The following is a 26,345-nucleotide window of genomic DNA, read 5'->3' on the forward strand; positions in this document are numbered from 1 at the left end:
TTCACCGGGGGTACTGATCCAGGAAAGTGATTTTCCATGTATGAATGCTGAATTAGCGGAAAACGGCAACTTCTCTTGCTCTGTTGCAGCTGCAGGAGTTAATGCAAACTAACAGGGCCAGCACCATGCATTAAAAAAACCTATACTGCTATATGCAAATCTATTCCTGGGGCTCTAGAGAAGCAGCCCAGCTGCTGCAGGTACCCAGTGAAGAGGTTGCTCTCCATGAGTACTGCTTTCCTAGGGCACTGGGAGAAGCAGACATGGATTTTGGAGGACAGAATTAGGAAATATAATGAATGCCCATTTATGCCAGTCCTGGTGAAATACTTTTGGCCAAAGAAACAGGAGGTTCATGTCATATGATTTCATAGTCAATCAGATTTATCTGCAGCGAATTAGGCTGAGCATCCTTGCAGCCAGACTGCGGAGCCAGAACATGTCTCAGGATGAGACCAGGATGGCACCAGCAAAGCCAGCAGCTCTGAGCCCTAGCAGTGACATTGATATCAGTGAATTCACCCTGCAGGAAACAACCTCCATGTCTCACTTGGTTGATGCCCCAGGGCTCTGTTTTTCAGAGCACATTTGGGTCAGGTGAGCACTTGGAGTGCTCACTAGTCCATGGGCATATGAACCTAGAGGGATGAAGATGGAAATGTAGCTCTGCTCTCTTCACTTCTTCCTCAGTCAGAAAAACATATGCAGGAAGCAGCAGGTCTCTGGCACCAGTATGTGACTTGGCATTGCTTGGGACTCACTAACACTGCTGGACAAATGTCCAGAGCAAAAGAAAAAGAGGTATAAAGCCATCTCCCTTCCTATTTCAGGCTCCACACTTCACCATTTGCCTCTGTGGGAGGCAATTCCCACTTGCCTCTTGCCAACATTTTATCCCCCCATCTCCCCCTTCTCATCACTCTTGGTTCCTACATGGGGTGTCCTCTGGTCTGAAACCTGCATTCCCAAGAGATGATCCCTCCAGGAATCCAGGGCTCAGCAGCACCTGAGCTGATCCAGCAAACTGCTTCAGTTGCCATCAGGGAAAATGACATTTAAATGAAATATTTATAAACCCAAGTCTAATTCTGAAATCTGATTGGTAGTGGGGCTGGGGCCAGCGCACTCAAGCCCTTTGACAGTCCTATCCTGCTAGAAGAGAGTCTGGACCTTAAAGCAAACTGTTTGGAAAGTTTTAGGCATGTGACTACAAATCTGGACAGCAGACAGCTCCTCAGGGACATAGAGATATGGATATCGATATAGATACATAAGTATAATTATAGATTATATAGATAAAAATATAAATAGATATGTATAGGTATAGATAAAATAGATGAGAGAGAGACAGAGAGAGATGTGCCGGCTTGCCCTGTGCCATCAGCATCACATATATAAACATATCCCATACATAAACATATGTGCTTATGTATATTTTTAATATATATCTATACATACATGCACACATTATACATATATATATATATATTAGGGACTAGGAGGCCAGGGCTGTAAGTATTTTATAAGAATGTAGAAAAAAGCAGAGGAACCAGCTGAGCAGGTGCTCATAACATCCACATACATCACAGCACTGCCAGCTCTCACTTTTCAAAAATCCTGAGTCAGCTCCCCAAAGTCACAGAACTGTTTAAAATACAGTCTTGACAAGACTATAAATTTTTACTCAATTTTTTTTTCTGCCAGGTTTTCAGCCTTTAGGTCAAGCACTGCTGGGACCCTACACACACACTCAGAAACTGCATCCCAACCCCATTCATCACAGTTGGCTTACGTGTTGTTTTCACACGGTGGCCACAATGCTCTTGTGCTTTGCCTCATGCCATTCACACAAGCAGTAAGTCCTTAACACCCCACTACATCTTCTGTAATCTTATTCCTTCTCCATCACTATTCACGGCCCTGTGGGACAAGTCAGAGCCTCTGCCTGCTTTTGGGCAGGTACCTGAGACATGAGGCTAGAATTGTTGGCATAGACCCCAGAGCAGGAGCTGGCAGGTAGCTGGGCAGCAGTGCAGGGCCATGGACATTATTTAAAAAAAATAGGGTAATTAAAAAACTTCTTCATCACAGAACTGGGTTTCCAGTATGGCTCAGAGCCCTTCTAGAGGCTAAATTTAAATTATGGGTATCAGATCATTGAAAGTGTACTACTTAAAATGAGAGAAACCAGGAAAATACTGAGTTAACGTGGGAAGAGAGAATTGCCATGCGCCAAGAACTAACTTGAACCTGGGGGAGTCTGGGTAAGATGAAGATGCCTGGTCATGGGGCATGGAGGAGCTGAGCTGACGAGGGGAGAGCAGTGAGTGTGCCTTCCCCAACCCCAAAACCATGTGATGCCTCAAAGTGTGCTGCTCAGGGGCTGGAGGCACAAGGCAGAGGAGCACTGAGGGCAGGGAACAGCCTGGTATGGGCTGCATGGTGCCAACAGTTCCAGGAGCAGTGGAAACCAAAAAAGCATCAAGGGATGATGCTGGAGGGAGCAGCAAGGTACAGTGAGCACAGCCAGAAATCTCAGTTTACCCCATCAGGGTTTATTTTCGCAAAGCCAGCACAGAGTAAATCCACCACCATGGGACACGTTTCGGGGCTCACTGTGCCCTGCCAGAGCTGTGCTTTCCAGGCATTCTCCAGGCACTCCCATTCTGCCTCAACTATAAACCCCAATGAGAGCAACTTCAGGTGGTCTCAGAGAGACTCCAAACCATTTCTATTGACCACTTCTTCCCCTCCTTCCAGGGCAAGGCTGGATGGGGCTTGGAGACACCTGATCTAGTAGAAGGTGTCCCTGCCCATGGGAGGGGATCAGAACTAGTTGGTCTTCACAGTCCCTTCCAGCCCAAATCATTCCGTGATTCTATCATTCTATTAAAAATGACAGCTCGTGACAAAATCACCATGTCAAATGTGCCTGGCTCTGCTCTCCTTCTCCAGATGATGTGTCAGCAAATGCCACGCTCCCAAAAACCAGGATGTAGGACTTGCCAGCCAAGGCTGGGGGCACCTTCAGAGCCAAGTTCAGGTCACACAGGCAACAGTACCCTCTCTAGTAGCATGCAGCATGCCTGGGAATGGAGCATGTTTCCTGCTAAACACATTCTCTGTGCAAGGGCAAAGCCCACCCCCAGACATTCCATGTGAAGTGGAGCAGCTGCTTTGCCCCACCATCAAGCACTGAGCCCAGCAGGAGAAGTATACTCACAATTTATAGGTTTTGAAGCCAACTCTCCCACACCCTGCGCAGAGATGGTGCTGCCGCAGCTCACAAGAGCTGGCGCTGGTGCGTGATGGTTTCTGTCACCCATCATCCTGCCCGGGCTGTGCTGCAAGAGCGGGTGCTGGGATACCACACAGGCTGCCAGCTCATCCTCAATGCATCACACACTCAAGACAAACCCCAGGAAAAAATTATACAGAGATTGAGAACTGGGCCTTCAGAAGAGGATCTGGCATCACGGGACTGCAGCACTGGAGATAACAGCAGATTACTTCATTGCTTGAACATAAGCTCTTAATTAAACACTGAAATATCGGGACAGGGACAGGCACTGCAGCAGCAGCCAGATCTGGGGGCTGGCCAGTGGTACAGTCAGCACATCTCTTTAGGGATCCAGGACTCTACTCCCCAGAGCTCTTGCACCACTCATCTGCTCCTCAAAAAGTGACATTCGTGCAATGCCAAGGTTATCTTGAGAGTGCTCAAGGGACTAAGGGTCTCTCTTGGACATAAGGAGATGGAGCAGATATAAGGAGATGGAGACCTTGTGTACATCTTAAAAAAGTGTCTGAATCAATTCCCTTGACTTCAGGTTGCATCTGAAATATTCCCTTCATGTGGAAATAGAGCAAATGTGGAAATGGAGCAAATAACTCTATTCTGTCCCTGCTTCTTATTTGGACAGGGAATAGGTGGATTCTTAGAAATAGTAAAGTCCAGTACTCAGCTCCGACGGTGTACAATTCCCACATGAAATGGCTGTAAAACCCCTTTGCTAGAACAATCAGTATCCTCAAATGTCTCTGTTTACCTCTCTGCATTTGCAGGTTTTATAACTGTGAGATGATATAAAGATATAAACAGGATTTTCATGAAGAAAACTTACAGGTCACAGTGTCCAATGTCATATTACCTTGGCGATGACCCATAACATAACCATAGTACAGGTCAAGGGCAGAAAATCACCCTTGTTTTCTCCTCATGCCTTACACAAAGGCAGGGACCTCACTCCTTGGATGTTCAGTGGTTCACAACTCCTATTGCTCTTCTGATCTTTTGAGTCCTTCAACCTGAAATCCCCCCTGCCTGAGGCAGTGAAGACAAATTGCCAAGAAAAGGTCCCCAAAAGACATCTGTCCACCCACAAAGGCTACACATGGATGCTAACTGATCTGACAGCACCACTGATTCCCCTTGCCCTGGGGCACAGGGAGCTAGGAGCTCTCCTCCATGGCAGCTTTGGTAACACTGCCATGCCCCCCATGCACCAGCATCAGTCCTTGGGATCCTGCACTGGGGTGATGTGGGTGCTGCCGGGTATGATGAGTGTGGGTGACCATGTGGTGCCTGCTCATGCCCAGCCTGCTCAGGACAAGGCTGAACATCGACACTTCCACACCACCCCTCGATCAGCCAGTTTGCCTGGGCAGGCAGCACCACAGCCCCTGCCCCTCCCACATACACCCACCTTCCCCAAACCACAAAGCAGGGAGCCCACCCAGCCCGGCCGCGGTGGGACCATGCCAGGCAAGGGGAGGGGACATCCTTGATGTCCAGGTGCCTACAACTGCTTTCCCTACTGGAAGCAGTACACATGGACAGGCTTCACCAAGATAATAAAATCCCAACAGCAGAGCAGCTCCAGGACTGCAGGGAAAAAAATAAGGGCTGGCCAGTGAGTGACAAAGCTGCAGCAGAAGGAAGGTGCTGGAGCCCCACGTGTCTGTGTGGGGATGGCTGTCACACAAACCTGCCCTGGGGCACGAGAGGGGCAGCTCTGCCCCAGGTACAGCAGAAAGGCAGAAGCAGGAGGGTGGTGAGGTACAAGGAGATGGGACCGGGCGGAGATGCCCCCCTCGTGCTGCAGGGTGAATTTCCCTCCCACCTGCCACCACCCCCCTACCACCACCTACCACCACCCCTGGCAGCGCTGCTGCCCCCCCATCTCCCTGCCTGGGAGTGAGAGAGCCGAGGAATCTGGAGGGATTAAGAACCCAGTAATCCTCCCTGCGGGAGCCGAGCATTAACATTCCCCCGGCCAGCGTCCACTGCTGACCTACTTCTCCCACGGGGACGGCAGGATGGGGCCTCGGCCTTGGAGGGCAGTCACCTGGTTTGGGCTTGGAGAAGCATCCTCCCATGGCGTCGTGTGGGATAGGCAGCGGGGCCAGGGGCGGGCAGGTCACCAAGGGCGCGGGCACATCCTCGCATGGTACACGGCCAGCTCGCGTGTCTCGGCTCCGGCGTCGATCCCACGTGCCCTGGGTAGAAAAGTACTGTGAGAGCCAGTGCCAGCCGGGACGGTGGGTGCAGCAGGGAGGGGAAGGCAAACTCGTGACAGCGCTGCTGCCTGTGCCCACAGCTGCAGGCAGGAGCGGGCAGCACCAGTACAGTGGGCACACATAGCACGGGGCACCGAGCCCCATGCACCTCCAGTGACCCAAGGGACAAGTGGACAATGTGCTGCTTGGGTCACTGTGCTGGGAGCCACTTGTAAATTCAGTTATGAAGTTTATAAATTCAAACATCAAAGTTAATTACAAAAACCCTCGTATCATTTATGGTCAGATTTTAATAACTTTTCAAAGCCCTGCCTTTGGGAATTAAAACTCTAAGCACACAGGTCACAGCCTAAATACAATGATTAAACCATAAATACATTTCAGTTGTTTTTTTCCTGTTATTATTAGGTATTCCAGTTATGCTCATTCCTGCAGAAATGCCATTGGCTTTGGAACAATTAATTAATTAAAGGGTTTTTGATATCAGACCATTTTGTATCAACATCCTTTTTTTATACTATCAAGACCAATTTTTTTAATGTTTGAAATCAAGTTGTGTTTCTCTTATTAGCTTTGACTTGGAGTGCTCTCAGATTTGGTACAAAGAATTCAGATAAACCTTCTCAGTTACTGCATGACTGAAAATAGCAAAGACTCGCCCAACACAGTGGCAATACAATGGTATATTTAATTCATTTTACCCTCTCCTACCTGAATTGAACCAATTTACCATGGGTTTGCGATATATTATTCAAAAGCCCTCTGATCTGGGCAGGAAATTAAAAACCATTGCCAAATTATATTTTAAGACAGACAAGGTAGGCTTTTCTGTAGCTTACAAAGTGCCTCAAGGTCTTTACAATGAGAATTAGAGAAGTGCCAGGAGACAGATAACAAGCCCTATACCTTCTCTTCTTTGCTTAAACACCAACTCAAAATAACAGGATGTATCCCTCTGTTTCCAGAGGGATGCCATGCATGGCAACACCTCCACCAAGCCCAAAGTGTGTTGCAGAAGCACCTTCAGAGCCTGGAGCATGTTGAATAAGCAACCCAAGCCACAGGGGAACACGAGCCTGGTGCCTTGCACATGGTGCAAAGCAGACACATGCTATTTGATACTGAGCACTGAGGGTACCAGGCTGGAGCAGACTATTAACACAGCAAAACCAACCCAACATTCCCCACAAAGAGTGATCAAATGTGTGTGGAGCCACTAAAAAATTTCATGTGCAAAGACGGATCATTAAATGCAGAAGGGAAGAACCAAGAGCTCTTCTCCAAGAGCATCCCAGGGAAACAGCATGACAATGTCTGTGCAAGAGCAAATGCCAAAAAAAATGCCACGTAAGAAGGTGCACAAATGCAGAGGAAGACTGGGGAGCAGTGGGGAAAAACAGAGTGGAGACATCACATGCAGTAGCTGCTGTACAGCCCTTTGCCAGAACCAGCAGGGAGAAAAGGAAAATAGCTTTGTAGCAGGCAAACCAAACCTCGAGCTTCTGATTTATCAGTGATACAGGACAATAATTTAGTGTAAAACACATAATGAAATATTGCCACAGTTGCCTCAGGAGCAAACGCAGCCCCCCTCCACCCCAACCCAGAGCAGCAATTTGCAGTGAATTTCCTGCAGCAGAAGTAGGTGTTGTGGCAGCAAGACAGGGTCACGCTGAAGGCAGGCAGTGCCCTGGCAGCATCCCAGCATTCCCTTGGGATGCTGTGCACACGGAGGAGCACAGCAGGGAACCCCAACTACCAGGCAGGTAGCAGGATGGATGGCAGAAGGGTGGCTCATCTGCAAAGATGCCTCAGCAGAGAATCACTCCAACTTCTCCAACCCCTCCAGAAATGCTGATGCAGGACTGGTTTCCAGCTGGTCTGGCTGGTTTTAACAGGGACTTGGGGGCATGTCAGAGTTCCTGAATGTCAGCCATTCATCTGACATGCCTTTACTTTGTTTGGACCATAAAGATGGCAATCTGCAGTCACTCCCTCAGGCCCACTTCACATCTCCCAGTTTCCCCACTGATGGTCCCCCCAGCCCTTCAGACGCACTGAGACACTTGCACCTCCCGGTGCAGGTCAGAGGGAAGTGGTTGATATCAGAGGTGTCTTCTCCACTCCCAGCATTAGCCAAGTAAAATCAAAATGGTTTGTGGTAGGATTTCAGATGATGCCACCAGAGGAGAAGCCACCTGACTGCCCCCAGCCTGAGTCCCAGCAAGGACATAGAGATGCTTCAGAATCAACTGAGACTCAGCTGGTTGCAGAGGCACCATCCTGCCCTGCTGACCAATTCAGAGGACACAACAGGGCCACATCACTGCTAGTGGCATCCAGAGGCACCGAACCAGAGCTAGATCCTGCAGGAGTCATGGTCAAAATCTCCTCTCTATTGGAAGAAGGAAATAAGTTTATATACAACACGCTGTAGCTGAACCCAGGATCCCCCGTAAAACCTCGCTAAGTCCTGAAGGGTGATGGCCTGACCTGCATAAGGTGCCCATGCCCCAGTAAACCAGTACATCATCTGTTGCCTGAACAAAACGATACTCTGTGCCACACAGCTGTGCAGGAACATCTTCAACATCTTCTCAAAGAGGTAACTGTGGTAGTGCTGAGGAACAAACTGCCCCATCCCTAAAAAAACTAGAGTGAATGGGGAACCAGCCCTGCACCAGGCTGTCTGCAGAATTCCATCACCCACAGAGAGCACTTCCTGAGCACATAACCAGGGACACCAGCCTGCTCTAAACAGGAGAAATAGGGACAATAATCCAACAAAGAGAGAGAAACAATCCAGTGCTACCAACCCTGCACACTTCCCCTGCACGGCAATAACATATGTAAAATATGGCAACATCACATTTCAGTGTGGGTCAGGGATATCAGACCAGACAGACCACATGGCTCAGCCCAGCCCACACTTCCCACCAGGCTCAGACAGTCTGTGCTCGGAGCAGGATCCAGAGCCTGCACCACTTCTGAGCGGTGCAGTGCTGGCAGAGCTATTATTAGCACTGTGCTTCTGCTCGCTGCGGTGCCCCAGGCTCCTGTTTTAATCAAGTGCTCAGCTGTGACTCCAAAATCTTTTCCAAGAGCTAATGTGGCAACTATATAACTATATCAGTATACCAGTACACTGTAGGTATAAATAACATTTTCCCCCTGAACATCAGTTTGTGTTTATTGCCGCAGTATCATTTCCTCACCTGGCACTCAGGTCCTTCCCATCCAGCTGCAGCATCTGTCAGCATCTGTCCTGTTGCTGTGAATAATCCTGCATTGCCTGCCTAGAAATCTGGCACAGATCTGAGCACCAAGCTGTGCCCAAGCAGTGACACAGGCATCTCCCCAGAGACATCAGTTTGCAATCCAAGCTAGCTCCAGCTGGAGACCTTGGTGGAGCACTGAGCATGGACACACTCATGACATTGTTGATGGAGTCCCCTCAGTTGTGACTTACCTGCTGTGGGTCCTCCCACAGCTACATCTCCTCCACTGCCCTCTCCTTCTCTTGGGCCAGATTCAAGCCAGCCCTGGGGCTGCTGGGGACACAGTTCAGGTTCTCAAGGGTCAGGAACACAACCAGCAGTCCAAGGAAACCAGATAACAATGGATGCTCCCACCTGCCACCACCAGCAACCGACATCCAGTCACCCAGGGAGCTCAGGATCATGTGCTCAGCCAGCCTTTCTTTCTGATTTTCAGATTTCTTGATTTTCTCCTCTCTTGATTTCTAATTTTCAGATTCATGGAAAGCCAAGGTCCACACAAATGAGGATGAGGAAGGTCTCTTCTAGGACACAGACCAGGATCAAAAAGCAGAGGTCAGCTAGAGATACCTCCCAAGGGAGGCATTCCATCAGGATAAGGAGGAGACCTTCCCATGGGTCGAGGAAGAATTTCTCAGTATTGGAGGACTAAAGAAAACAATGGAGAGGCAGGCAATGTGGGCCATGGGATGGCTGTTTCCCAAAAAGAATGGGATCAAAGGGCCAAACAAGGAGGCGTGACACCTCTCAGTAGTGTTGAATGCAGGAAGGGCAACATGGCAGCCTCAATGCAGTTGTGGTCATGACTATGCTGGCCTTCATCTCCCATCAGGGTGGCATCTCTCGCTCTGCACTTTCTGCCCAGGATCATGGACGAATTTAAGCTAGAAGAGATCTCTGGTGGTCATCTGATCCAATTCTAGATGTAAGCAGGTTGACATACCCACTTAGATCAAACCTTAATGCTGTTTAAAGCTTTGGAGAATGGACTCACCGCTATTCATGACTTGACCCACTAACACCTGAGGGTCCTCAAAGGTACCAGATCTTTTCAGATGGGTATCAGTGGAAAAGATTCAGTGGTCTGCAAAGAACAAGAAAATCCATCCTTGGCATCTGGAGACCAACCCAGAGCTCCCCATTCACACCACATTTGGGAGATGCAGCACTCCTTAGAAATGGGAAGAGGAGATGTTAAACGATTTCACTTCCTCAACACTTTGAAGCATGGAGAGTTTCCCACTGGGACCAGGAACGACATCTTTGCTCCCAGGCATATCACTTCTGGAGTATTTCGTCATGCTCAGATTCCCTGACTTGCCTGCAGTAGAGGAAAGGTTGGGCAGTCATGTTGTCCCCTGAAGCCATGGCAGCTCCAGGGGGTCAGGCACAGGGCTTGCTCAGATGCTCAGGGAACAGCTCAAAGCCGGTTTGAGGTCAGAAAAGTTTTTTCCCTTGGAGATTGACACAGGTGCCTAGGGGCTTTTGCCTTCCTCTGTAGCTCTGAGCACAGCCCCTTGCCAGGGCTCCTCGGGGCCATTTCTGGCCAGGGATTCCCTGCTGTGGTAGGGCCAGGACTCCAGCTGTGTCTGTGATCTCTCTGCCTCTCTTTCCCATGGCAGCTTTGTTTTTCTAGTTTTCAGTCACTTGTAGCACAGGTCCTCTAAGGTGATGTCCAACAGCTCTGCACTCAACAGGAGCTGCTGGTTTTCAACTGTCCCTGCATACAATAACATTTTCTTTTTACTGCATCTGGGTTCTATTGTCTACAAATATTTGCCTCTTTTCTGTCCAGATAACTTTGTCCTTCAGAAGCTTTATCAGTTCCTGCAGAAAATTTTTGGACTCAGAGCACTGTTACAGCCATTTGAAGAGCTCAGCACTTTCTTCTTGGGACATCCTTCGTGGATGTGTCTGAAAGGTCCACATTTTTTTCCTGCTCTGTATAAGGACTGATCTCCACATCTGTTGGAAGACTTGCTTGTCTGCTCCGCAGAGCGAAGGGGACCATGTTCCTGTTCCAGCCACTGAGATCTGGCTCTGCAAGCTGGTTCCCACACTCCCCAAGCAGGAACACAAGAGAAGGGGGCAACTGGAGGCTTAGATCATCTGGTGTCACTGTCCATGCTTGCAGGGAAGAGCTGGCTCTGACTCTGGTCCCCACTGTGGGGAAAAAACAACCCCTGATCTCAAACCATACCCCATCCACTGCAGCTCTGCCAATTCTCTGTACATGCAAAATATTGTCTTTAACACATGGGACAGCAGGAGCCATGGAGCAGTCCCAGCAGCAGACCTGTTTTGGTCACACCCTTGAACCAAAGTGAAACACAGACCCCACTACAATCTCACCCTGACCCACCACCAAACAATAGACTCACATTCCTGCTGTGCTCTTTCAACAAGGGCTGCCTGTTTCTCTCACTTTTTTTGGGATTTGCTCTAGTTCCACTCTCACGGTGATTGCCAGAACTATGCAGTGGGCCACCACTCTTACCAGGTTCCCCCATGCCTGGTGCAGCAGCATTAGAAAGACTTAAGAGTGGTGACTCCGTGTCCCCCTGTCCTTGATGAGTGCACCCAGACAATCCTTCTCCATCATCTCCTGAAGGTCAGCTCTTGTTTCACTCTTAGTACCACCGTGCACAATCTCACACCCCACTTCTCCATCTCTGCTTTATAGGGCAACTCCATAAAGCAGTAATGCTGAAAACCACAGCAACCACTGGCACAAAGTCCTGCTGACACCCTGAGCTGCCTGCAGCCTCCCCCTCTGCACACTCTGGGTCCATTCTCCACCTGCTGTACCACCCTGGGTGCCACAGCCCATTATCCTGAGGAGGATCCCCAGTGTTTAGGATCTCTAGTTCCTGTAAAGGTCTTGGCTCAGCAAAATCAAACTGCCTCGTCTCCAGGACAAGCCAGGCTCTGCTGCCAAAAAAAGCAGCTCTCTCCTCTGGATGCTGAACTCTGAGCACAGCCCAGGCATGGTTGGAGCACTGGGGGGCCCAAGGCTCTTCCCCCACCCCACGGACCATGCTGTGCACTCTGTGTTATCAAGGCAACATGCAGTAGCCCTGCTCTGACCCTGGTGAGATGCATAGGGCTTGTCCATCAAATGAAAAGAAGACAGTAGGAAGAGAATTAGGTCACACAGAAGATAATGTGAGAGGGGATGATGTTTTTAGGGTGGGGAGAACTTGTATTTCTAAAATAATATGGGTATGAAAACAGGCGGGTCCCCATCCTAAAGTTAACACTTCTGTCAAGAATCATACTACCAAGGATTGAGTTCCACAATGCTGTGGCTCCCAGTGCTCACACAGATCAGGTTCCCAGAATGAGGTGCTCAACTGGGTGAACACCCCTGTGTTCATGTCACTGCCTCTTGACTCTCCACCTCGAGGATGCTGCATCTAGGACACACTCACACTGCTTGTGCAGACATGCCATGCACTGCTGCCCAACCACTGCCCACACAGTGGATGAGCCAAACTCAAGGGGGCTGGGACACAGGAAACCCCTTTTTCTCTCCCTGGCACCATAACCTCCTTTTTACCTCTCCAGCTCTTCAGCCCCTTTCTTCCCATTTGATAGCCCTTCAGCCAACTCCCCCTTCCCTCCACCCAATGCTCCTGCTCCCAGGTTCCCGCCATTTCCATGCCCATCCTGATCCTGTTACCTGGCCTCTGCTCCAGGGTCCCCTAGATGCTGACACACAATGACTCTGACATCCTCAGAGCCCTCCTTCCCCTCCTACTCCTTCCTCCACTGCTGGGCTGCCAGGGAGCCCCCAGCCACTCTCATCACAGCCCTCCCTGACAAATCTTATCTCTGCAGATGCTTCCTGGTGGGGGCCTGCTTTACACCCACCTGGAGAAAGCAGCGCGTTTGGCTTTGCCAGGTGATTTTCTTTTGGATGGTCCAAAGAAACAGAAGCAAACTCACCCTGCAAAACGCCGAGAGCAGCTCACGGCCCCAGCAATGGGCTGTATGGCCCCATCTCACCGCGGCAGGGAGGGATGAGGGCAGGGAGTGACGTGCGCTGTGCACTTCACCTTGTCACCAGGAGTTTGTGTCAGCGGCAGCACAGAGAGCTACAAAGTTGCCGGTTAATGTACCCCGCTGGCTCCTGAAGAAGCGCAGTGGGAACGCCCCGTCGGAGCACAATCAGACAGGATTGTTTTCCTGGCTGCTGCTTCAGCAATTTACGCTCCAGGTTAAAGGCTCACTTGGCAGCGCTGTCACTGCCACCACTCCACACACCTTCTCTGTGAGCTGGACTGAAAATCATTAATCATGAGATTTGGTTCAGATCGCAAAGGTTTGCTAATAAATAGCACAAATGCTGGAAATTCTCCCCAGGCGCAGAGTGCACGATGCAAAAAATCATTTCACAACACGAGAGAGTTCTAATTCTCAATTACTGCACTACAGGCAGCCGAGTCCCTGCCGTGCTGTCCCTGCCAGGTCCCCCTTGCACAAGAGCAATCCGTGTTCCCCACAGGAGCTGGAGCAGGGCAGAAGGAGTTTATCCAGCAATGTTTTCCGAGACTAACAGCTACAGCAGAGCATCACAGTCCAGCTTCCATCCACCGCAATCAGAGGTGGATGTCCCCTCTCAAAGGAGATCTTGCAGTTCACAGAATCATAGAATGTCCTGCTGGACAGGGACACACAAAGATCATGGAATGGCTTGGCTTAGAAGGGACCTTAAAGCTCATCTCATTCCACTCCCCTGCCATGGGCAGGGACACCTTCCACTAGACCAGGTTGCTCCAAGCCCCGTCCAACCTGGCCTTGAACACTTCCAGGGATGGGGCAGCCACAGCTTCTCTAGACAACTTGTGCCAGTGCCTGACGACCCTCACAGGAGAGAATGTTTTCCTAATATCTAATCTACCCTCCTTCAGCTTAAAGCCATTCCCCTTTGTCCGGGTGGGATCACTGTTCCCTGAAACAGGGACAAACAAACTTGGAGAACACACTGGTGGAGGGACACGACACGCAACACAAGGACCCAAACCCGGTTTTCCCCCGCGACCCATTTTTTTCACTGCTTTGACTTTCTGGGCAGTTGCTGCATCTCAGGAAAGTTGCGGACACGCGACGCTTCCGCACCGCCTCCCCCTGGCTCCGCCGGCAGCTCCGGCTGCAGAGGAGCCCCCGGGCCCGCCGCGCTCGGTACCCCCGGCACCCCCGCTCCTGAGGGAGCGGCGGCGGCCCCTACTGCCCACTCCCTCCGGCCGGAGATGCAGTGAGGTCCTGGGCAGCGGTCTTGCACCGGGAACCCCACTCCCCTCACATCTTCCCTGGAACGGGTCTCCGCCACCCCCGCACTTACCTGGGCAGCCGCCGCTGTGCCGGCGCGGCGGGCGGAGCGCGGCCGGTGCCGGGGCGGGGCGGGGCGGGGGGAGACACGCCCCCGCCGCGGGAGCGGAGCGGGAGGTCCCCGCCGGCCCTGCCCGTTCCCGGGACGCGCGTGGCGCGGGGTGCCCGCTGGCCTCGGGCACTCCGGGACAGTTCGGCTCTGCTGGGTCCCGCGGGGTCGCCGCTGCCGGGGCTATTCCTGCCCTCCTGAAATACCCCGTCCCAGCCCTTCCCAGGTGTCACTTGGTTTACATTTTCCTTAAGGATACACACTTCTCTGCTCCCCCCTCGGAGATCTACGCCCCCACCCTCCCCCTGGCACGTTTCTGTTCTCCCAGAAAACTCTTTCCCTGCCCATCACGTCTGGCAGTGTCAGCATCTCCCTGAGCCTTTTCGTCTCACATGCCCCAAATCTGTCCTTTATTTTCACTCAGTGACTTTTGAGACCACACTGGGTACAGAGGAATTTTTTTTCTCCACCAGATAATTTGTCTCAGATCGCTGCTGTCTTACACCCTGATTATATATACAACTCCCTGAGGTTTTGCAGGGGCAGTTCACTGCTCTTCAGTGTCCAACTTCAGTTCCCTGCTCCAAATGGGAGCAGGAACAAGAGGCTTAACTGGGCTGTTCAGCTGCAGTTCTCACTGCTGTTAAAAAAAACTACCCATGGATGGAGCATTCCAGCATGGAAGCTCCAGGGAGCCACATCCCTCCACAGCCTTGGGAGAAGAACTGTGGGTCCTCATGGAGCTGCCTCAATTTTAAGGCAGGACAAATGATCCCAGGTCCACTGTCTGCAGGCCACCGAGCAGGAGGAATCCTGCATGTGGTGCTGCGTCTGGCTAGGACATGGTGCAGAGCTCATCCCACAGGGTGCAGGGACCCCTAGCAGACCCATCACCTCCATTTCCCTACATGGCATGCAGGACTTTTGACCTGTGGTGTGGAAAACTGCTTCTATGCAGCTGCCAAGCAAACAGCAAGGATTGAGCCTTGGAAGGAGACAGTAAATGGCTTTGCAGGGAATTATCATGACAGCAAGCCACGGGTGGCCATGCTCTAAGCTGAAGGAGGGTAGATTTAGATTGGATACTGGCAAGAAATTCTTGGCTGGTGAGGCCCTGGCACAGGTTGCCCAGAGAAGCTGTGGCTGTCCCATTCCTAGAAGTGTTCAAGGCCAGGTTGCACAGGGCTTGGAGCAACCTGTTCTAGTGGAAGGTGTCCCTGCCCATGGCAGGGGGTGGAACAGATGAGCTTTAAGGTCCCTTCCAAGCCAAACCAGCCTGTGACTCTATGCTCAGCTGGCACTACAAGTGTACCTTGTGGGGCTGAGCATCTCACTACAGGGGGACAATGAGACACCAGCAGCACTGTGTGGGGCTTTGCTGCCCTGGGAATGGTGGGAGATGCAGCTCTATCTGCAGTGGGGTGACTGGGCAGGGACCCAGAGGGATGAATGGCTGGCAGTCCTCCCTTCCCCATAAACCCAACAGAGCTGCTGGGTAGTTTGTGCCTACAGCAGCACTGGGATAGTGGAAGGTGTCCCTGCCCATGGCAAGAGGGTAGAATGAATTGATCTTTAAGGTCCCTTCCAAACCAAACCATTCTGGGATTCTGTGATTTCCTCTGCTACTGAAGGGCAGTCACGTTTACCAGCACCTAAATCCCGACCTTTCAATGCCAAATCCACAGTGCATAGCAGCAATAAGCCCTCTGAACCACCCAGTCTCAGCCCTGCCCTGCTTGGCTGATTCAGATGCCAGCCATGGACAACCACTGTCACATCTGGTGAGAAGCTGCTGGAACAAGAGACCTTGGTTTGCAATCCAGGGCTGATGCCTCAGACCTGTTTGCTCCCCTGAGGGAGCGTCTGCTGCTACAGAGCTGCCTACAAAGGCTTGTTCTCGTGCACAAGCCACAGTAAGACACAGACGTTGAGGCGAACCCATCATCAAAACTTGCCCTCATTTCCCTCCAGCCTAGTAAACCCAAAATGACGAACATTCACTCAAGGAGCAAACAAGTAACCTGACCCCCACAGCAGCCAGGTGGCAGAACCATGAAAAATGGCAAAGAGAAACAGGTCCCTGCATCTTCAGGGAAAGTCTGACTCAACAGCAGCCACTCTACATTCAGAAGAAAGGCAGCAGGATATTTTTAAATTCCATTCTTCACCGCCACAAAGTCAGTTCCTTTTCGGACCATGAAAATGCTTTCATTGATCCCAATCTCCTGCTGCTGGACACACCAGTCAGGGCAGGACAGTCTGCTGTGGTGTCCAGGATCTACAGAGATTTTTTTGGGTCAAGCTCAGGCGAAATTCAGACTTTCCTAAGCAGAGATAGCAACTTCTGAAGCTCAAAGGAGCCTCTGGGGAGTGCTGAGTGACACAGTCTCCACCACATGCTCCATGGATTTGTGGGTTGGGACGAGGCCTCTGTCTTACTCTGTACCACCTCACATCATACGATGGGGGGTGGCAGGGGGAGAGGAAAGGGTGGAGGGAGGTGGGTGTCCCTTCTGGTCAGGCAGTAATGAAGTGATTAGTTGGGGTAATGTCGAGTTCTGCACATCGAGCACTTGCGTGTGAATCGTTCACCTCTCTTGTACACTCTGTTATTAATATTGCTGCTATTACAGTTTGTTTAGCATTTCATTGCTATTTCCAGCACATTTTTCTTATGCCTACCCGTGAGCTTTACCTTTTGTGCCTCCAGTTCACCTCTCCATCCCACTGCAGGGGGGAGGATGAAGGAGGGGTGGGAGTGAGCGAAGGGCGCTTTGTTTGGAGTATTTCAGTGGGAACACTAAATTGGGGAATACCATCGCTAAACCACAGCACTGTGGAATCAGGCTATGAGTATGTCTCTGCTCCTTATGGCTGAGGATCTTCAGTGCAACCAGGATGTATTATTAAAAGGAGGATGAGAACACAGGTGGAGTGGTGCATCACTCATTTCATGACAAGGACACAGAGCTGACCAGCAAGTGACAAAGGAGGCAGTGAAGGGGACACACTAATCCATGGGCTACCCAGAAACCCCAGTGAGGCTGGCCCACCCAGGAGGATCAGCCTGGGCTTTGCCACTGCTGAATGTGCGAACTGGGGGGACTCGGACACAGGGAGGAGTGGGGGAATGGACCCACAGGGATGAGAAGGGGAACGAAGAGGAATAAAACAGGGGGCATAAACCTGTGCCAGTTTGGGCAAGCCCTGTCCATGGTCACCACAGAACTTTTATATTTCTTATTAAATGTTTTATTGACTATTTCTTTGTGTCATGCCACTCTGACCCGGGTGTGTGCTTCAAGGACCCAGTGCCAGCTAGTGATGGGGCCTGTGTGTGCACCAGGGGATTTGGGGTCACCTGCTGGAGAGAGTGGGGTCCCAGTGCAGCCACTGGCATGACTGAAGGGTCTTTAACTTCCAGCCATGGTGTGAGAATGGTGTCCCTAAAACTAGCTACTGGGGGCAGGAGAGCAGTGTGAGGGAATGAGGGGCTCTGTGCAGCTGGAGCTGAACTGTGTCACTGCCTGTGTGTCTGGTGGGTTAGAGAGTATCCTTTGCAACCATGGGTGGGGGCGTGTGTGTCTGTGCACTCACCAGCAAAATTCCAGCTGGGCTAGCTGGTGAGGCAAGGCCTGTGGGCTGGGGCTGAGGGCCGGGGTCCAGGCAGGACTGCTGGGGGGACACTGGGCTCATGTGGGTGCTTGGGGGGCCCAAGAGTGTGTGTGTGCTTGTGAACCCCGGGTGTCTCTCCCGTCTCTGCCAGCCTAGAGGAGGAGGGGAAGGGGCTGGGCTGTGATGAGGCTCCTGTGCAGGATGCTGATGACAGCAGCGCGTTGCAGGAGGCCGTCTGTGTGTCCTGCGCCTGTGAGTCCTGTGTCTGTGTCCTGCGTCCGTGCCCCCGCGCGTTTCTCTGGGACCTGTGCTCACCTTCGATGCTGTCTGAGTCCCCAGCGGGGAAAGCAGCAGCCATGTCCTCGGCCCGGGCAGGACCCGGCTCCAGCGGCCGGACGGGGAGTGCCGCTGGGTGGACCTCTCTCTCCCGTTCCCGTTCTCCAGGAAACCTGCAGCCGGAAGCGGCCGCGGAGCGCTCCCCCCTCCCGGAGTTGTGACGGGGGCGGGGCGTGGACAGGAGCCCCCCGCCATTGGTGGGATTTGTCCGCGGGGAGGCGGGGCCTCGTTCTGATTGGTGCTCTGGCCGCAGGGCGGGGCTTTCGCTCTGGCGGGATCGCGGCGCAGCGCGGGAAACCCTTTCCTGGCTCCGCTCGCGATGGGGTTCCGCGGAGGCGGCGAGCCCGCGGCAGCGCAGTGGGGGCGGCGGGCGGGCAGGCCCCAGGAGCCGGCGGATGGCACGGGGTCCGGTCGGGACGATGCCCCCGCGCTGTCCGCGATCAAGCGCCTGGAGCGGGCGCAGCACACGGACCGGCTAGACGCGCTGTTCGGCTTCGAGCGGCCCGCGGAGCCCGGCGAGCGGACTGGCTGGCTCATCAACATGCACCCGGTACGGGCCGGCAGGGCGGGGGGCGAGCAGGCAGCAGATGGGGAATGGGGGGGTCCTGTGGGAAGACCCCCGGTAGGGCCTAGGGAGGGATTTCCCACAGAGAGACCCTAGGCGTACCAAGAATGGGGGTCCCACGGAGATACCACCGGTGCGGCTGGGGGACAGGGGTCCCATGGGGAGGGCACCGATACGGCCCGTGGTATGGGGAGGTGTCCCGCGGAGATACCCCACATAGGGCGTGGGGGAGACAGTCTCCCGGGAGACCCCCGGTCGGACCGGGAGAGCAGGTTCCCACAGGAGACCCCAGCCCTACACGGCGGGAGGGGTTTCCATGGCTATACTGGCCCTCCCATGGTTCCCTGGCCCTACCAGGAGGGAGGCTCCACGGTGGGAGGGTCCCGTAGTGGCGTCTCGGGCGAGTCTCATGGAGACTCGTTGGGTCTTGGTGCCTGTGGGCAGACGGAGGTGCTGGATGAGGACCGGCGGTCCGTGAGTGCGGTGGATTACTACTTCATCCAGGAGGACGGGAGCCGCTTCAAGGTGGGTCCACGGGTGGGGAGGGTTGGAGTGTGGGGTCCCAGTAGGGAACCTGCCGCCATCAGCCATCTACTCTCTCCTAGGTGGCCCTGCCCTATAAGCCTTATTTCTACATTGCCACTCAGAAGGTGAGGAGGGGACCCTGGCAGAGATGAGGTCCCCAGGGAAGAAGACAGCATCCTGGGGAGCTCGAGACCTCCTGGGCAGCCTGCCTTGGGATGGTCTCCTCCCAAGAGACAGAGACACACTGCTCAGCCCCAGGGTTTCTTGACAGGGCTGCGAGCGGGAAGTGTCCTCCTTCCTCTCCAAGAAGTTCCAAGGGAAGATTGCAAAACTGGAGACTGTCCCCAAAGAGGACTTGGACTTGGTCTGTATCTCTCTGTGCTCTTAATCAGTGGGGTTTTTTGGACCTTGCACAGCTCTAGTGATGTAGGAAGGGATGAGTAAAGAAGGAAAGCAGCATGCTTGACTTCAGTCTCCTGGTGCTGCTGTGGTGTCTCAGAAATGTGTTTGTTATGGCTAATTGCTTATCAGTGATTATGTTTCTGAAGCATATCAGCTGTTTCACGGTGTGTTCAGCACATTACTTGTAGGAATTAAAGTGGTTGGAGGAAGAAGGATAGTGTGGGAGGGGGATGCCTGCTTGATCCACTCTTCCTTCTTCCCATCTCACTCTCAGATGCCTGTATCAGCGGGACTGGCTGGGCCCTTGCTCTGCTGCTCTTGACATGCCCACCAGTCTCTTCTTGGTGCTTTACTCTTTTTTTGGCCAGTTCTTCCACCTGCATTAGTCTCGTTGGCCTTCCCTCATTTGTCACGGTTCCCCTCCCTGAACTGCCATTCTCTTGCTGCTTCGCAGCCAAACCACTTGGTGGGCCTGAAGAGGAACTACATCAAGCTATCCTTCAACACGGTGGAGGACCTGGTGAAGGTGCGGAAGGAGATTTCTCCTGCAGTGAGGAAAAACAGGGAGCGGGACCAGGCGAGCGACGTTTACACGGCCATGTTGTCGAGGTGGGAGCTCCCTGTAGGGAAGTCAGTCAGTCAGTCCCTCATGTTAATAATTCATAGAATCATGGAATGGGATCTTTAAAGGCCATCTAGTCCAATCCACTTGCAATGAGCAGGGACACCTTCCATTATCCCAGGTTGCTCCAAGCCCCATCCAAACTGGTCTTAAATACTTCCAGGGATGGGGCAGCCACAGTTTCTCTGGGCAACCGTTGCCAGGGCCTCACCACCCGCTTAATAATTAGACTCCCTTGATTATTTCCCAGCTTTCCTCAGAGGTGTTGTCCTGCCTGGGTCTGGCCCTGGCTGTGCCTCTTTGCCACCCATCTCCAGGTTGGATCTTCCAGCTTCATGCTGCACATCCCAAAGGCTACCTCTGGGATAGCATGGCATAGCATGGCATGTGGTGGTATCTATGCCTGTACCTCAAATAGTTTGCTTGTTCCCTGTGAAAGGATCCTGAAAGGCACTGGGCAACCTTATTTCTAGTTGTAACTAAAAGGGAAAAAATCCAGCATTTTCTGTTTCTCTCCTATCCCTGACTCCTGCTGCTGGTGTCACCAGTGACAGTGGCTGTCCCTGGGAGACAGGCCCTCTAGTAAGGCAGCTGCTTCCCTCTGCTCTTGCAGCGCTCTGAGTGGAGGCAGTCTAAGCATGGATGAGGAAGGAGCCTCTAGAAAAATTGCCAACCAAATGGACAACATTGTGGATATGCGAGAGTACGACGTGCCCTACCACATTCGCCTCTCCATCGACCTGAAGATCCATGTGGTGAGTAGGGAAGAGCTTTGCTCCTGAAGCACAGAAAGTTTTTTTTCTCTCCAAGACCTTCACAAAGGTATCTGTAATGATGATTCCATGTGTAGAGCCTAGTCCTGTGCTGCTGGGTTTCTTCTTAGTTAATGACACACAGAAAAGATAATTGATTGATGCATAGCCACAGTTTGAGCCTTTCTTCTGGGCTGCATGTGATTCCTGCAGTTCTGTCCCCAGCAGCTGAACAGAGTGCCACAGGGATCTGGCCTCCTAGTAAGGCACTGCCTGCCCTCCTGTCTCCACAGGCTCACTGGTACAACGTGCGATACCGGGGCAACACCTACCCCCCTGAAATCACCCGCCGAGATGACCTCGTGGAGCGGCCGGTGAGCACTGGGTGGGCAGGGGTCCTTCTGTCCAGGTATGTCCACCCAAGGGACTGGTTTCTGACATGCTGCTGCTGTCACACAATGGTGGCAGGGGGAAAGCTGTGTTTCCAGGCTCGGGTAATGATTTTTGGGTTGATAAAGCACTAAAATGATTAGAGGGGAGGTTCTGGTTCACTTGCACTGGGCTTTAACTTCAAGTCAGCTCTGGAATATTTTCTAATGAATTTGGTTCTGCCCAGGATCCTGTTGTTCTTGCCTTTGACATTGAAACAACCAAACTCCCTTTGAAGTTTCCTGACGCAGAGACGGACCAGATCATGATGATCTCGTATATGATTGATGGGCAGGTAAGGCTAGCAGGGTGGTTTCCTCAGGTGGTTTCAGGCTCCAGCAGCGAAATCAGGCAACAGCCCAGCATTTCCCTTCAGCCCTAGTGGCTCCAGGCTTGCCATGCTGCCAGCTGCATGGTGAGGCTCTGGAAATGGAATTAAAATCTGGGTGATGCACATGATCCTGAGTTTTGTGACACCCAGCTCAGGTTACTAGTGTTTCTCTGAGGGAGAGAAGTAAAGCTGTTGTCCCATGTTGCCTCTTCGTGGTCTCCCTTTCTGATGGCCAATGGATGACTCCGAAACAATTGTTCCCCCTTGACAGAAGCTCTGGTTTTCGAAAGGAAAATGTCCCATTGTTTGGACAGCATTTTTGGGTTGCCTGTGAGCCCAGTCCTCCTCACTGCCTCCTTGTCACCTTCTCAGGGCTACCTGATCACAAACAGGGAGATTGTCTCAGAGGACATTGAAGACTTTGAGTTTACTCCCAAGCCAGAGTATGAGGGTCCATTTTGTGTCTTTAATGAACCAGATGAGGTAAGTCAGTTCCGCTCAGTAGAGTTTTACCTGCCTGGGGTTCTTGTTGGCCAAAGAGAGCTCATTCCCTGGTAGACTGCCTCACTGAGAAATGCAGTGAGTCTGGTAGGGCTGGCCATGCTTTCAAGTCTTGGGGAATAAAAGTAAGAATGGTCAAGTTTGGGCTAGGTGCAGAGGAGAGGGGAAGGGTGGAGTAAACTGTATGGTATCAACCACCTCTCCATGGAGGAGATGAAGTTCCTTAAAATACATATCTTTTCTGTTTCGTCCCAGGCTCATTTAATCCAGAGGTGGTTTGAACATGTCCAGGAGACCAAACCCACCATCATCGTCACATACAACGGAGACTTCTTTGACTGGTAAGACCAGGAATGACAACTAAGCTGACAAGGTGTCACCTGAGCTGGAGAGCAGGGTCAGGTTCCATCCTCGACATCCTTCCATAGCTCAGACAGTGGGGAATCCATGTGGAATGGCCACTTTGTGCACCTCACCAAATCCTCACCAATCCGTTGCTTGGCAGTAGGACTTTATGAAGAGTCCCATCCATCTGCCTGAGCTGCTTTAAACCCTTGGCAATGTGGGATTGTTGGTGTGTGGATGAGCCCAGTCATGGGAGAGCAGGAAGAGGGTCAAAAGAGACCTGGAGGATACTGGGAGAGGGGTGCAGGTAAGCCTTGGGAAGCAGGGGAGAGGAACCACATGCCTCCACCTCCAGGAGCAGGATATGAGCAAGCAGCTTTGCCTCTTGGGTCACACTGCAATTCTGTTATAGAGCCACAGACTAGTTTGGGTTGGAAGGGACCTTAAAGATCATCTAGTTCCAACCCTGCTGCCCTGAGCAGAAACACCATCCACTAGACCAGTTTACTCTAAGCCCTGTCCAGTCTGGCCTTGGACACTTCCAGGGATGATGTGTCCCCATGTCCTGCAGGAAGTTTTCCCCATGGCAAGATACACAGATAAATCACAAGAAAAATTCTTTAGGCCGTTTGTAACAAAGTGGTTATAGAACCATTGTTGGAGATGCAGGAAAATGGCTGTTCTGCTCCTTTTCTTCACTCTGCCTCTTTCCCCAGGCCCTTTGTGGAAGCAAGAGCAGCAGTTCATGGAATGAATATGTATCAGGAAATCGGGTTTCAGAAGGACAGCCAGGGAGAGTACAAGGCATCCCAGTGCATCCACATGGACTGTCTGAGGTACTGAATGCTGCCACTGTACAATATAGCTGCGTCTTTATCTCTTGGGTTTATATAAAATACTTATGGTTGTATTTGAATACTGTTCTCATTCTGTCTGTTGGAAGCTTTTGTGAACCTTTTTTGTGATAATCCATTTCTGTGATGTCTTCTTCCCCTTGGCACGCTGCCTCACACAGGAGCTGCCGAGTCTTCCCCTGAAGGGCTCCCAGGGCTGCCTCATGCCCTGCAGCCTCAAGTGTTTGATGGATGATTTGGGGACGTCAGAGAAAGGGCAGGTTAAGATCAGGCCATTGGAGCAGGGAAGGGACTGTAGCCTCACCCACCAGCCTCCTGGCACAGCCAGAAGAGGAAATGACACATGGGAAAGAGAGGGACGTTTCTTCCCCTGGAGCAGTCTGGGCTCTGGAGCACATCTGGATGTCCTTGCAGGCCTGCTGGGTCTTCTTCGGCGGAGAAATGCTTATCTTAAAGCCACTGAGGGAGGAGCTGGAAGGTGGAAATTCTGAGCATTGGGGATGGGATGGACAGTGGGGTTTGTCCTGGTTGGGATAGCTAAAGTTGGACAGTCTTGTACCCTACTGTGCTTGGGGACTGGGCTGTCCTCAGTGAGAGATCCCCGTGGCAATCCACATCCTCTTCACAATCCTGAGCCTGTTTTTAAGGTTTTTCTCTGCACAAAATGATATTTTTGTGATTCTATCCAGGTGGGTGAAGAGAGACAGTTACCTCCCAGTAGGAAGTCACAACCTGAAAGCAGCAGCTAAAGCAAAACTGGGTTACGATCCAGTAGAGCTGGACCCTGAGGAGATGTGCCGGATGGCTACAGAAGAGCCTCAGGTACTCCCTCCTTGTGCTCTATGGGAAAGCAGCCTAAAGGAGCTGCAGTATAACTGAATCTGTAAGTTAAAAGTGGATTTTGAGAAGTGAACTCAATCTTTCTCCCCAAACTGCCAATGCCTTAGAGCTCATGGGGAGAAGGAACAGGATTCTACTGAAGTTGTTCTGGCCCTGACATTGTACTGTGCATTCTCTATGTTTATGTACATCAGTGTGAGGTGACAGGCACCACCGAAATCAGAAGCACTGTTAAGAGCTGATGAAGGGACAGGAGAGGGTTGGTGCTCCAGCTGTCATGGGCAGGGGTTCTGCTGAGCCCTAGAGCAGCTTCCTGAGTCCCAAACAGGGTGGATTCTGTGTCTTCCTGTTTCTTCCCAGTCAAAGATGACATGTCGCTGTGTGATTAGAGCTAGAGCAAGGAAGTAACGTTCTTTGTAACCTAGGTTATGGAGAAATACACCTTTCCCTTCTTACTGCTGATACAAGGATGTCCAGCAGGAAGCAATAAAAGATCATTGTCACTGAGCTGCTCTGTCATGGGATTGGGATTAATTTGCCTCTCTCCTTCCCCAACAGACCCTGGCCACGTACTCAGTGTCTGATGCCGTTGCTACCTACTACATGTATATGAAGTATGTACATCCGTTCATTTTCGCCTTATGCACCATCATTCCCATGGAGCCTGATGAGGTGAGTGCTTTCCCAAAATGATGATTTCTTTGCCAGCTACGTCTCCATTGCTGCAGGGATGCTCTGGCCATAGATCTGATTCCCACTGCACCCTCTGCACCTGTGGCAGGGAGGAAGGGAGGGTGGACTTAGAGGCTACTCCTTTCTCCCACATCTCCTGGGATGTTTGGAGAGAGGTGTCTATGAGAAGATGACACCCAAGGTTGGTAGTGCAGGGCTGGAGCAGAAGGAAGTATGGCTGGTGATGCCAAGTTCACTTGCAGTCATGGCCATGCAAAGCTGGGTCTCCTGATGGCTGTTATCAGATGTAGGGAGGATGGCTTGGAAGCCATCACTGCTAAGCATGTAGAAAATGTCTGTCCGTTCCCACTTGGTTGAGCTGACAAAGCTGCTTGCCGGTGGAGAGGTGTTGCACATGTATCACCAGCTGAAGCTGTCTGGCTCACTGTGTGGCTGTAAGGCCGGTCCGGTCCCACCAGCACCGGGACAGCACTTCTGCTCAATCACAGACTGGTTTGATTTGGCAGGGACCTTAAAGCTCATCTCACGCACCCCCCGTCATGGTCAGGGACTCCTTCCACTAGACCAGGTTGCTCCAAGCCGCATCCAACCTTGCCTTGAACACTCCCAGGGATGGGGCAGCCACAGCTTCTCTGGGCAACCTGTGCCAGGGCCTCACCACCTGCGCAGACAAGAATTTCTTCCTAATATCTAAATCTACTTTTTTTGAGTTTAAAACTGGCTTGGGTTTTTCTTCTGCAGGTGTTAAGAAAAGGATCGGGGACGCTGTGCGAGGCACTATTGATGGTTCAGGCCTATCATGCCAACATCATCTTCCCCAACAAGCAGGAGCAGGAATTCAACAAACTTACAGAAGATGGGCATGTGCTGGACTCTGAGACCTACGTGGGAGGCCACGTGGAAGCACTGGAATCTGGGGTCTTCCGCAGTGACATTCCCTGCCGCTTCAAAATGGTAAGGGACCAGCAGCTGGCCCCTGTCCTTGTGGAGCAGCATGGTTGGGAGTGATAACCAGTCCACTAGTGTTGGCATCTCCAGTGTGTCCCTGCTGGGCTTGGGCAGCACCTAGAATGACGGAATCAGTAGGGTTGGAAAAGCCCTCTAACGTCATCAAGTCCGAGCATTAACTCAACACAGCCAAGGCCACCACTGAACCATCCACTTCCAGGGATGGTGATTTCACCAGTAGCCTGGGCAGCCTGTTCCAGTGCTTGACAACTTCCAGGAGATCCCGGGCACATGAAGCTGGGCTGGGAATGGGTAGGAGGAGGCCTTCAAGTGGCCATCTGTGCTTCACTGGGAAAGCAAGTGTCACATGTGTCACATACTGGAAGCAAGCCAGAGCTTGTTGACAGCA

General features: G+C 51.9%; 2 protein-coding genes across 8 annotated transcripts in view; one reads left to right on the forward strand and one right to left on the reverse strand.

Annotated features, from left to right (window-relative positions):
- AIFM3 (apoptosis inducing factor mitochondria associated 3) overlaps nucleotides 1-18,166 on the reverse strand; it is a 50,379-nt gene extending 32,213 nt beyond the window's left edge. For 2 of the 5 annotated variants that reach the window (XM_051774159.1, XM_051774157.1), the window contains exons 1-2: nucleotides 8,990-9,322; nucleotides 5,349-5,499 (exon numbers count right to left, since the gene is read on the reverse strand). In XM_051774159.1, coding sequence (XP_051630119.1) covers nucleotides 5,349-5,379 — 31 coding nt within the window. In that variant the 5' untranslated portion in view covers nucleotides 5,380-5,499; nucleotides 8,990-9,322. Of the gene's footprint in view, nucleotides 1-5,348; nucleotides 5,500-8,989; nucleotides 9,323-14,142; nucleotides 14,177-18,108 lie in introns of those variants that run through there. The other 3 variants (XM_051774158.1, XM_051774156.1, XM_051774155.1) reach the window with 2 other exon arrangements.
- A 190-nt stretch (nucleotides 18,167-18,356) lies between these two features.
- The window catches only part of POLE (DNA polymerase epsilon, catalytic subunit), a 31,527-nt gene continuing 23,538 nt past the window's right edge, over nucleotides 18,357-26,345 (forward strand). For all 3 annotated transcript variants that reach the window (XM_051774129.1, XM_051774130.1, XM_051774131.1), the window contains exons 1-14: nucleotides 18,357-18,679; nucleotides 19,139-19,219; nucleotides 19,300-19,344; nucleotides 19,491-19,583; nucleotides 20,076-20,230; nucleotides 20,857-20,998; nucleotides 21,289-21,369; nucleotides 21,612-21,719; nucleotides 22,128-22,238; nucleotides 22,512-22,597; nucleotides 23,318-23,437; nucleotides 24,145-24,277; nucleotides 24,854-24,967; nucleotides 25,730-25,942. In XM_051774129.1, the coding sequence (XP_051630089.1) occupies nucleotides 18,449-18,679; nucleotides 19,139-19,219; nucleotides 19,300-19,344; nucleotides 19,491-19,583; nucleotides 20,076-20,230; nucleotides 20,857-20,998; nucleotides 21,289-21,369; nucleotides 21,612-21,719; nucleotides 22,128-22,238; nucleotides 22,512-22,597; nucleotides 23,318-23,437; nucleotides 24,145-24,277; nucleotides 24,854-24,967; nucleotides 25,730-25,942 (1,713 nt within the window). In that variant the 5' untranslated portion in view covers nucleotides 18,357-18,448. The remainder of the gene's footprint in view (nucleotides 18,680-19,138; nucleotides 19,220-19,299; nucleotides 19,345-19,490; nucleotides 19,584-20,075; nucleotides 20,231-20,856; nucleotides 20,999-21,288; nucleotides 21,370-21,611; nucleotides 21,720-22,127; nucleotides 22,239-22,511; nucleotides 22,598-23,317; nucleotides 23,438-24,144; nucleotides 24,278-24,853; nucleotides 24,968-25,729; nucleotides 25,943-26,345) is intronic.

The sequence above is a fragment of the Manacus candei genome, unplaced genomic scaffold (genome assembly GCF_025592945.1).
Source record: "Manacus candei isolate 608988 ecotype Guabito, Panama unplaced genomic scaffold, ASM2559294v1 h1tg000189l, whole genome shotgun sequence".
Classification (NCBI taxonomy): domain Eukaryota; kingdom Metazoa; phylum Chordata; class Aves; order Passeriformes; family Pipridae; genus Manacus; species Manacus candei.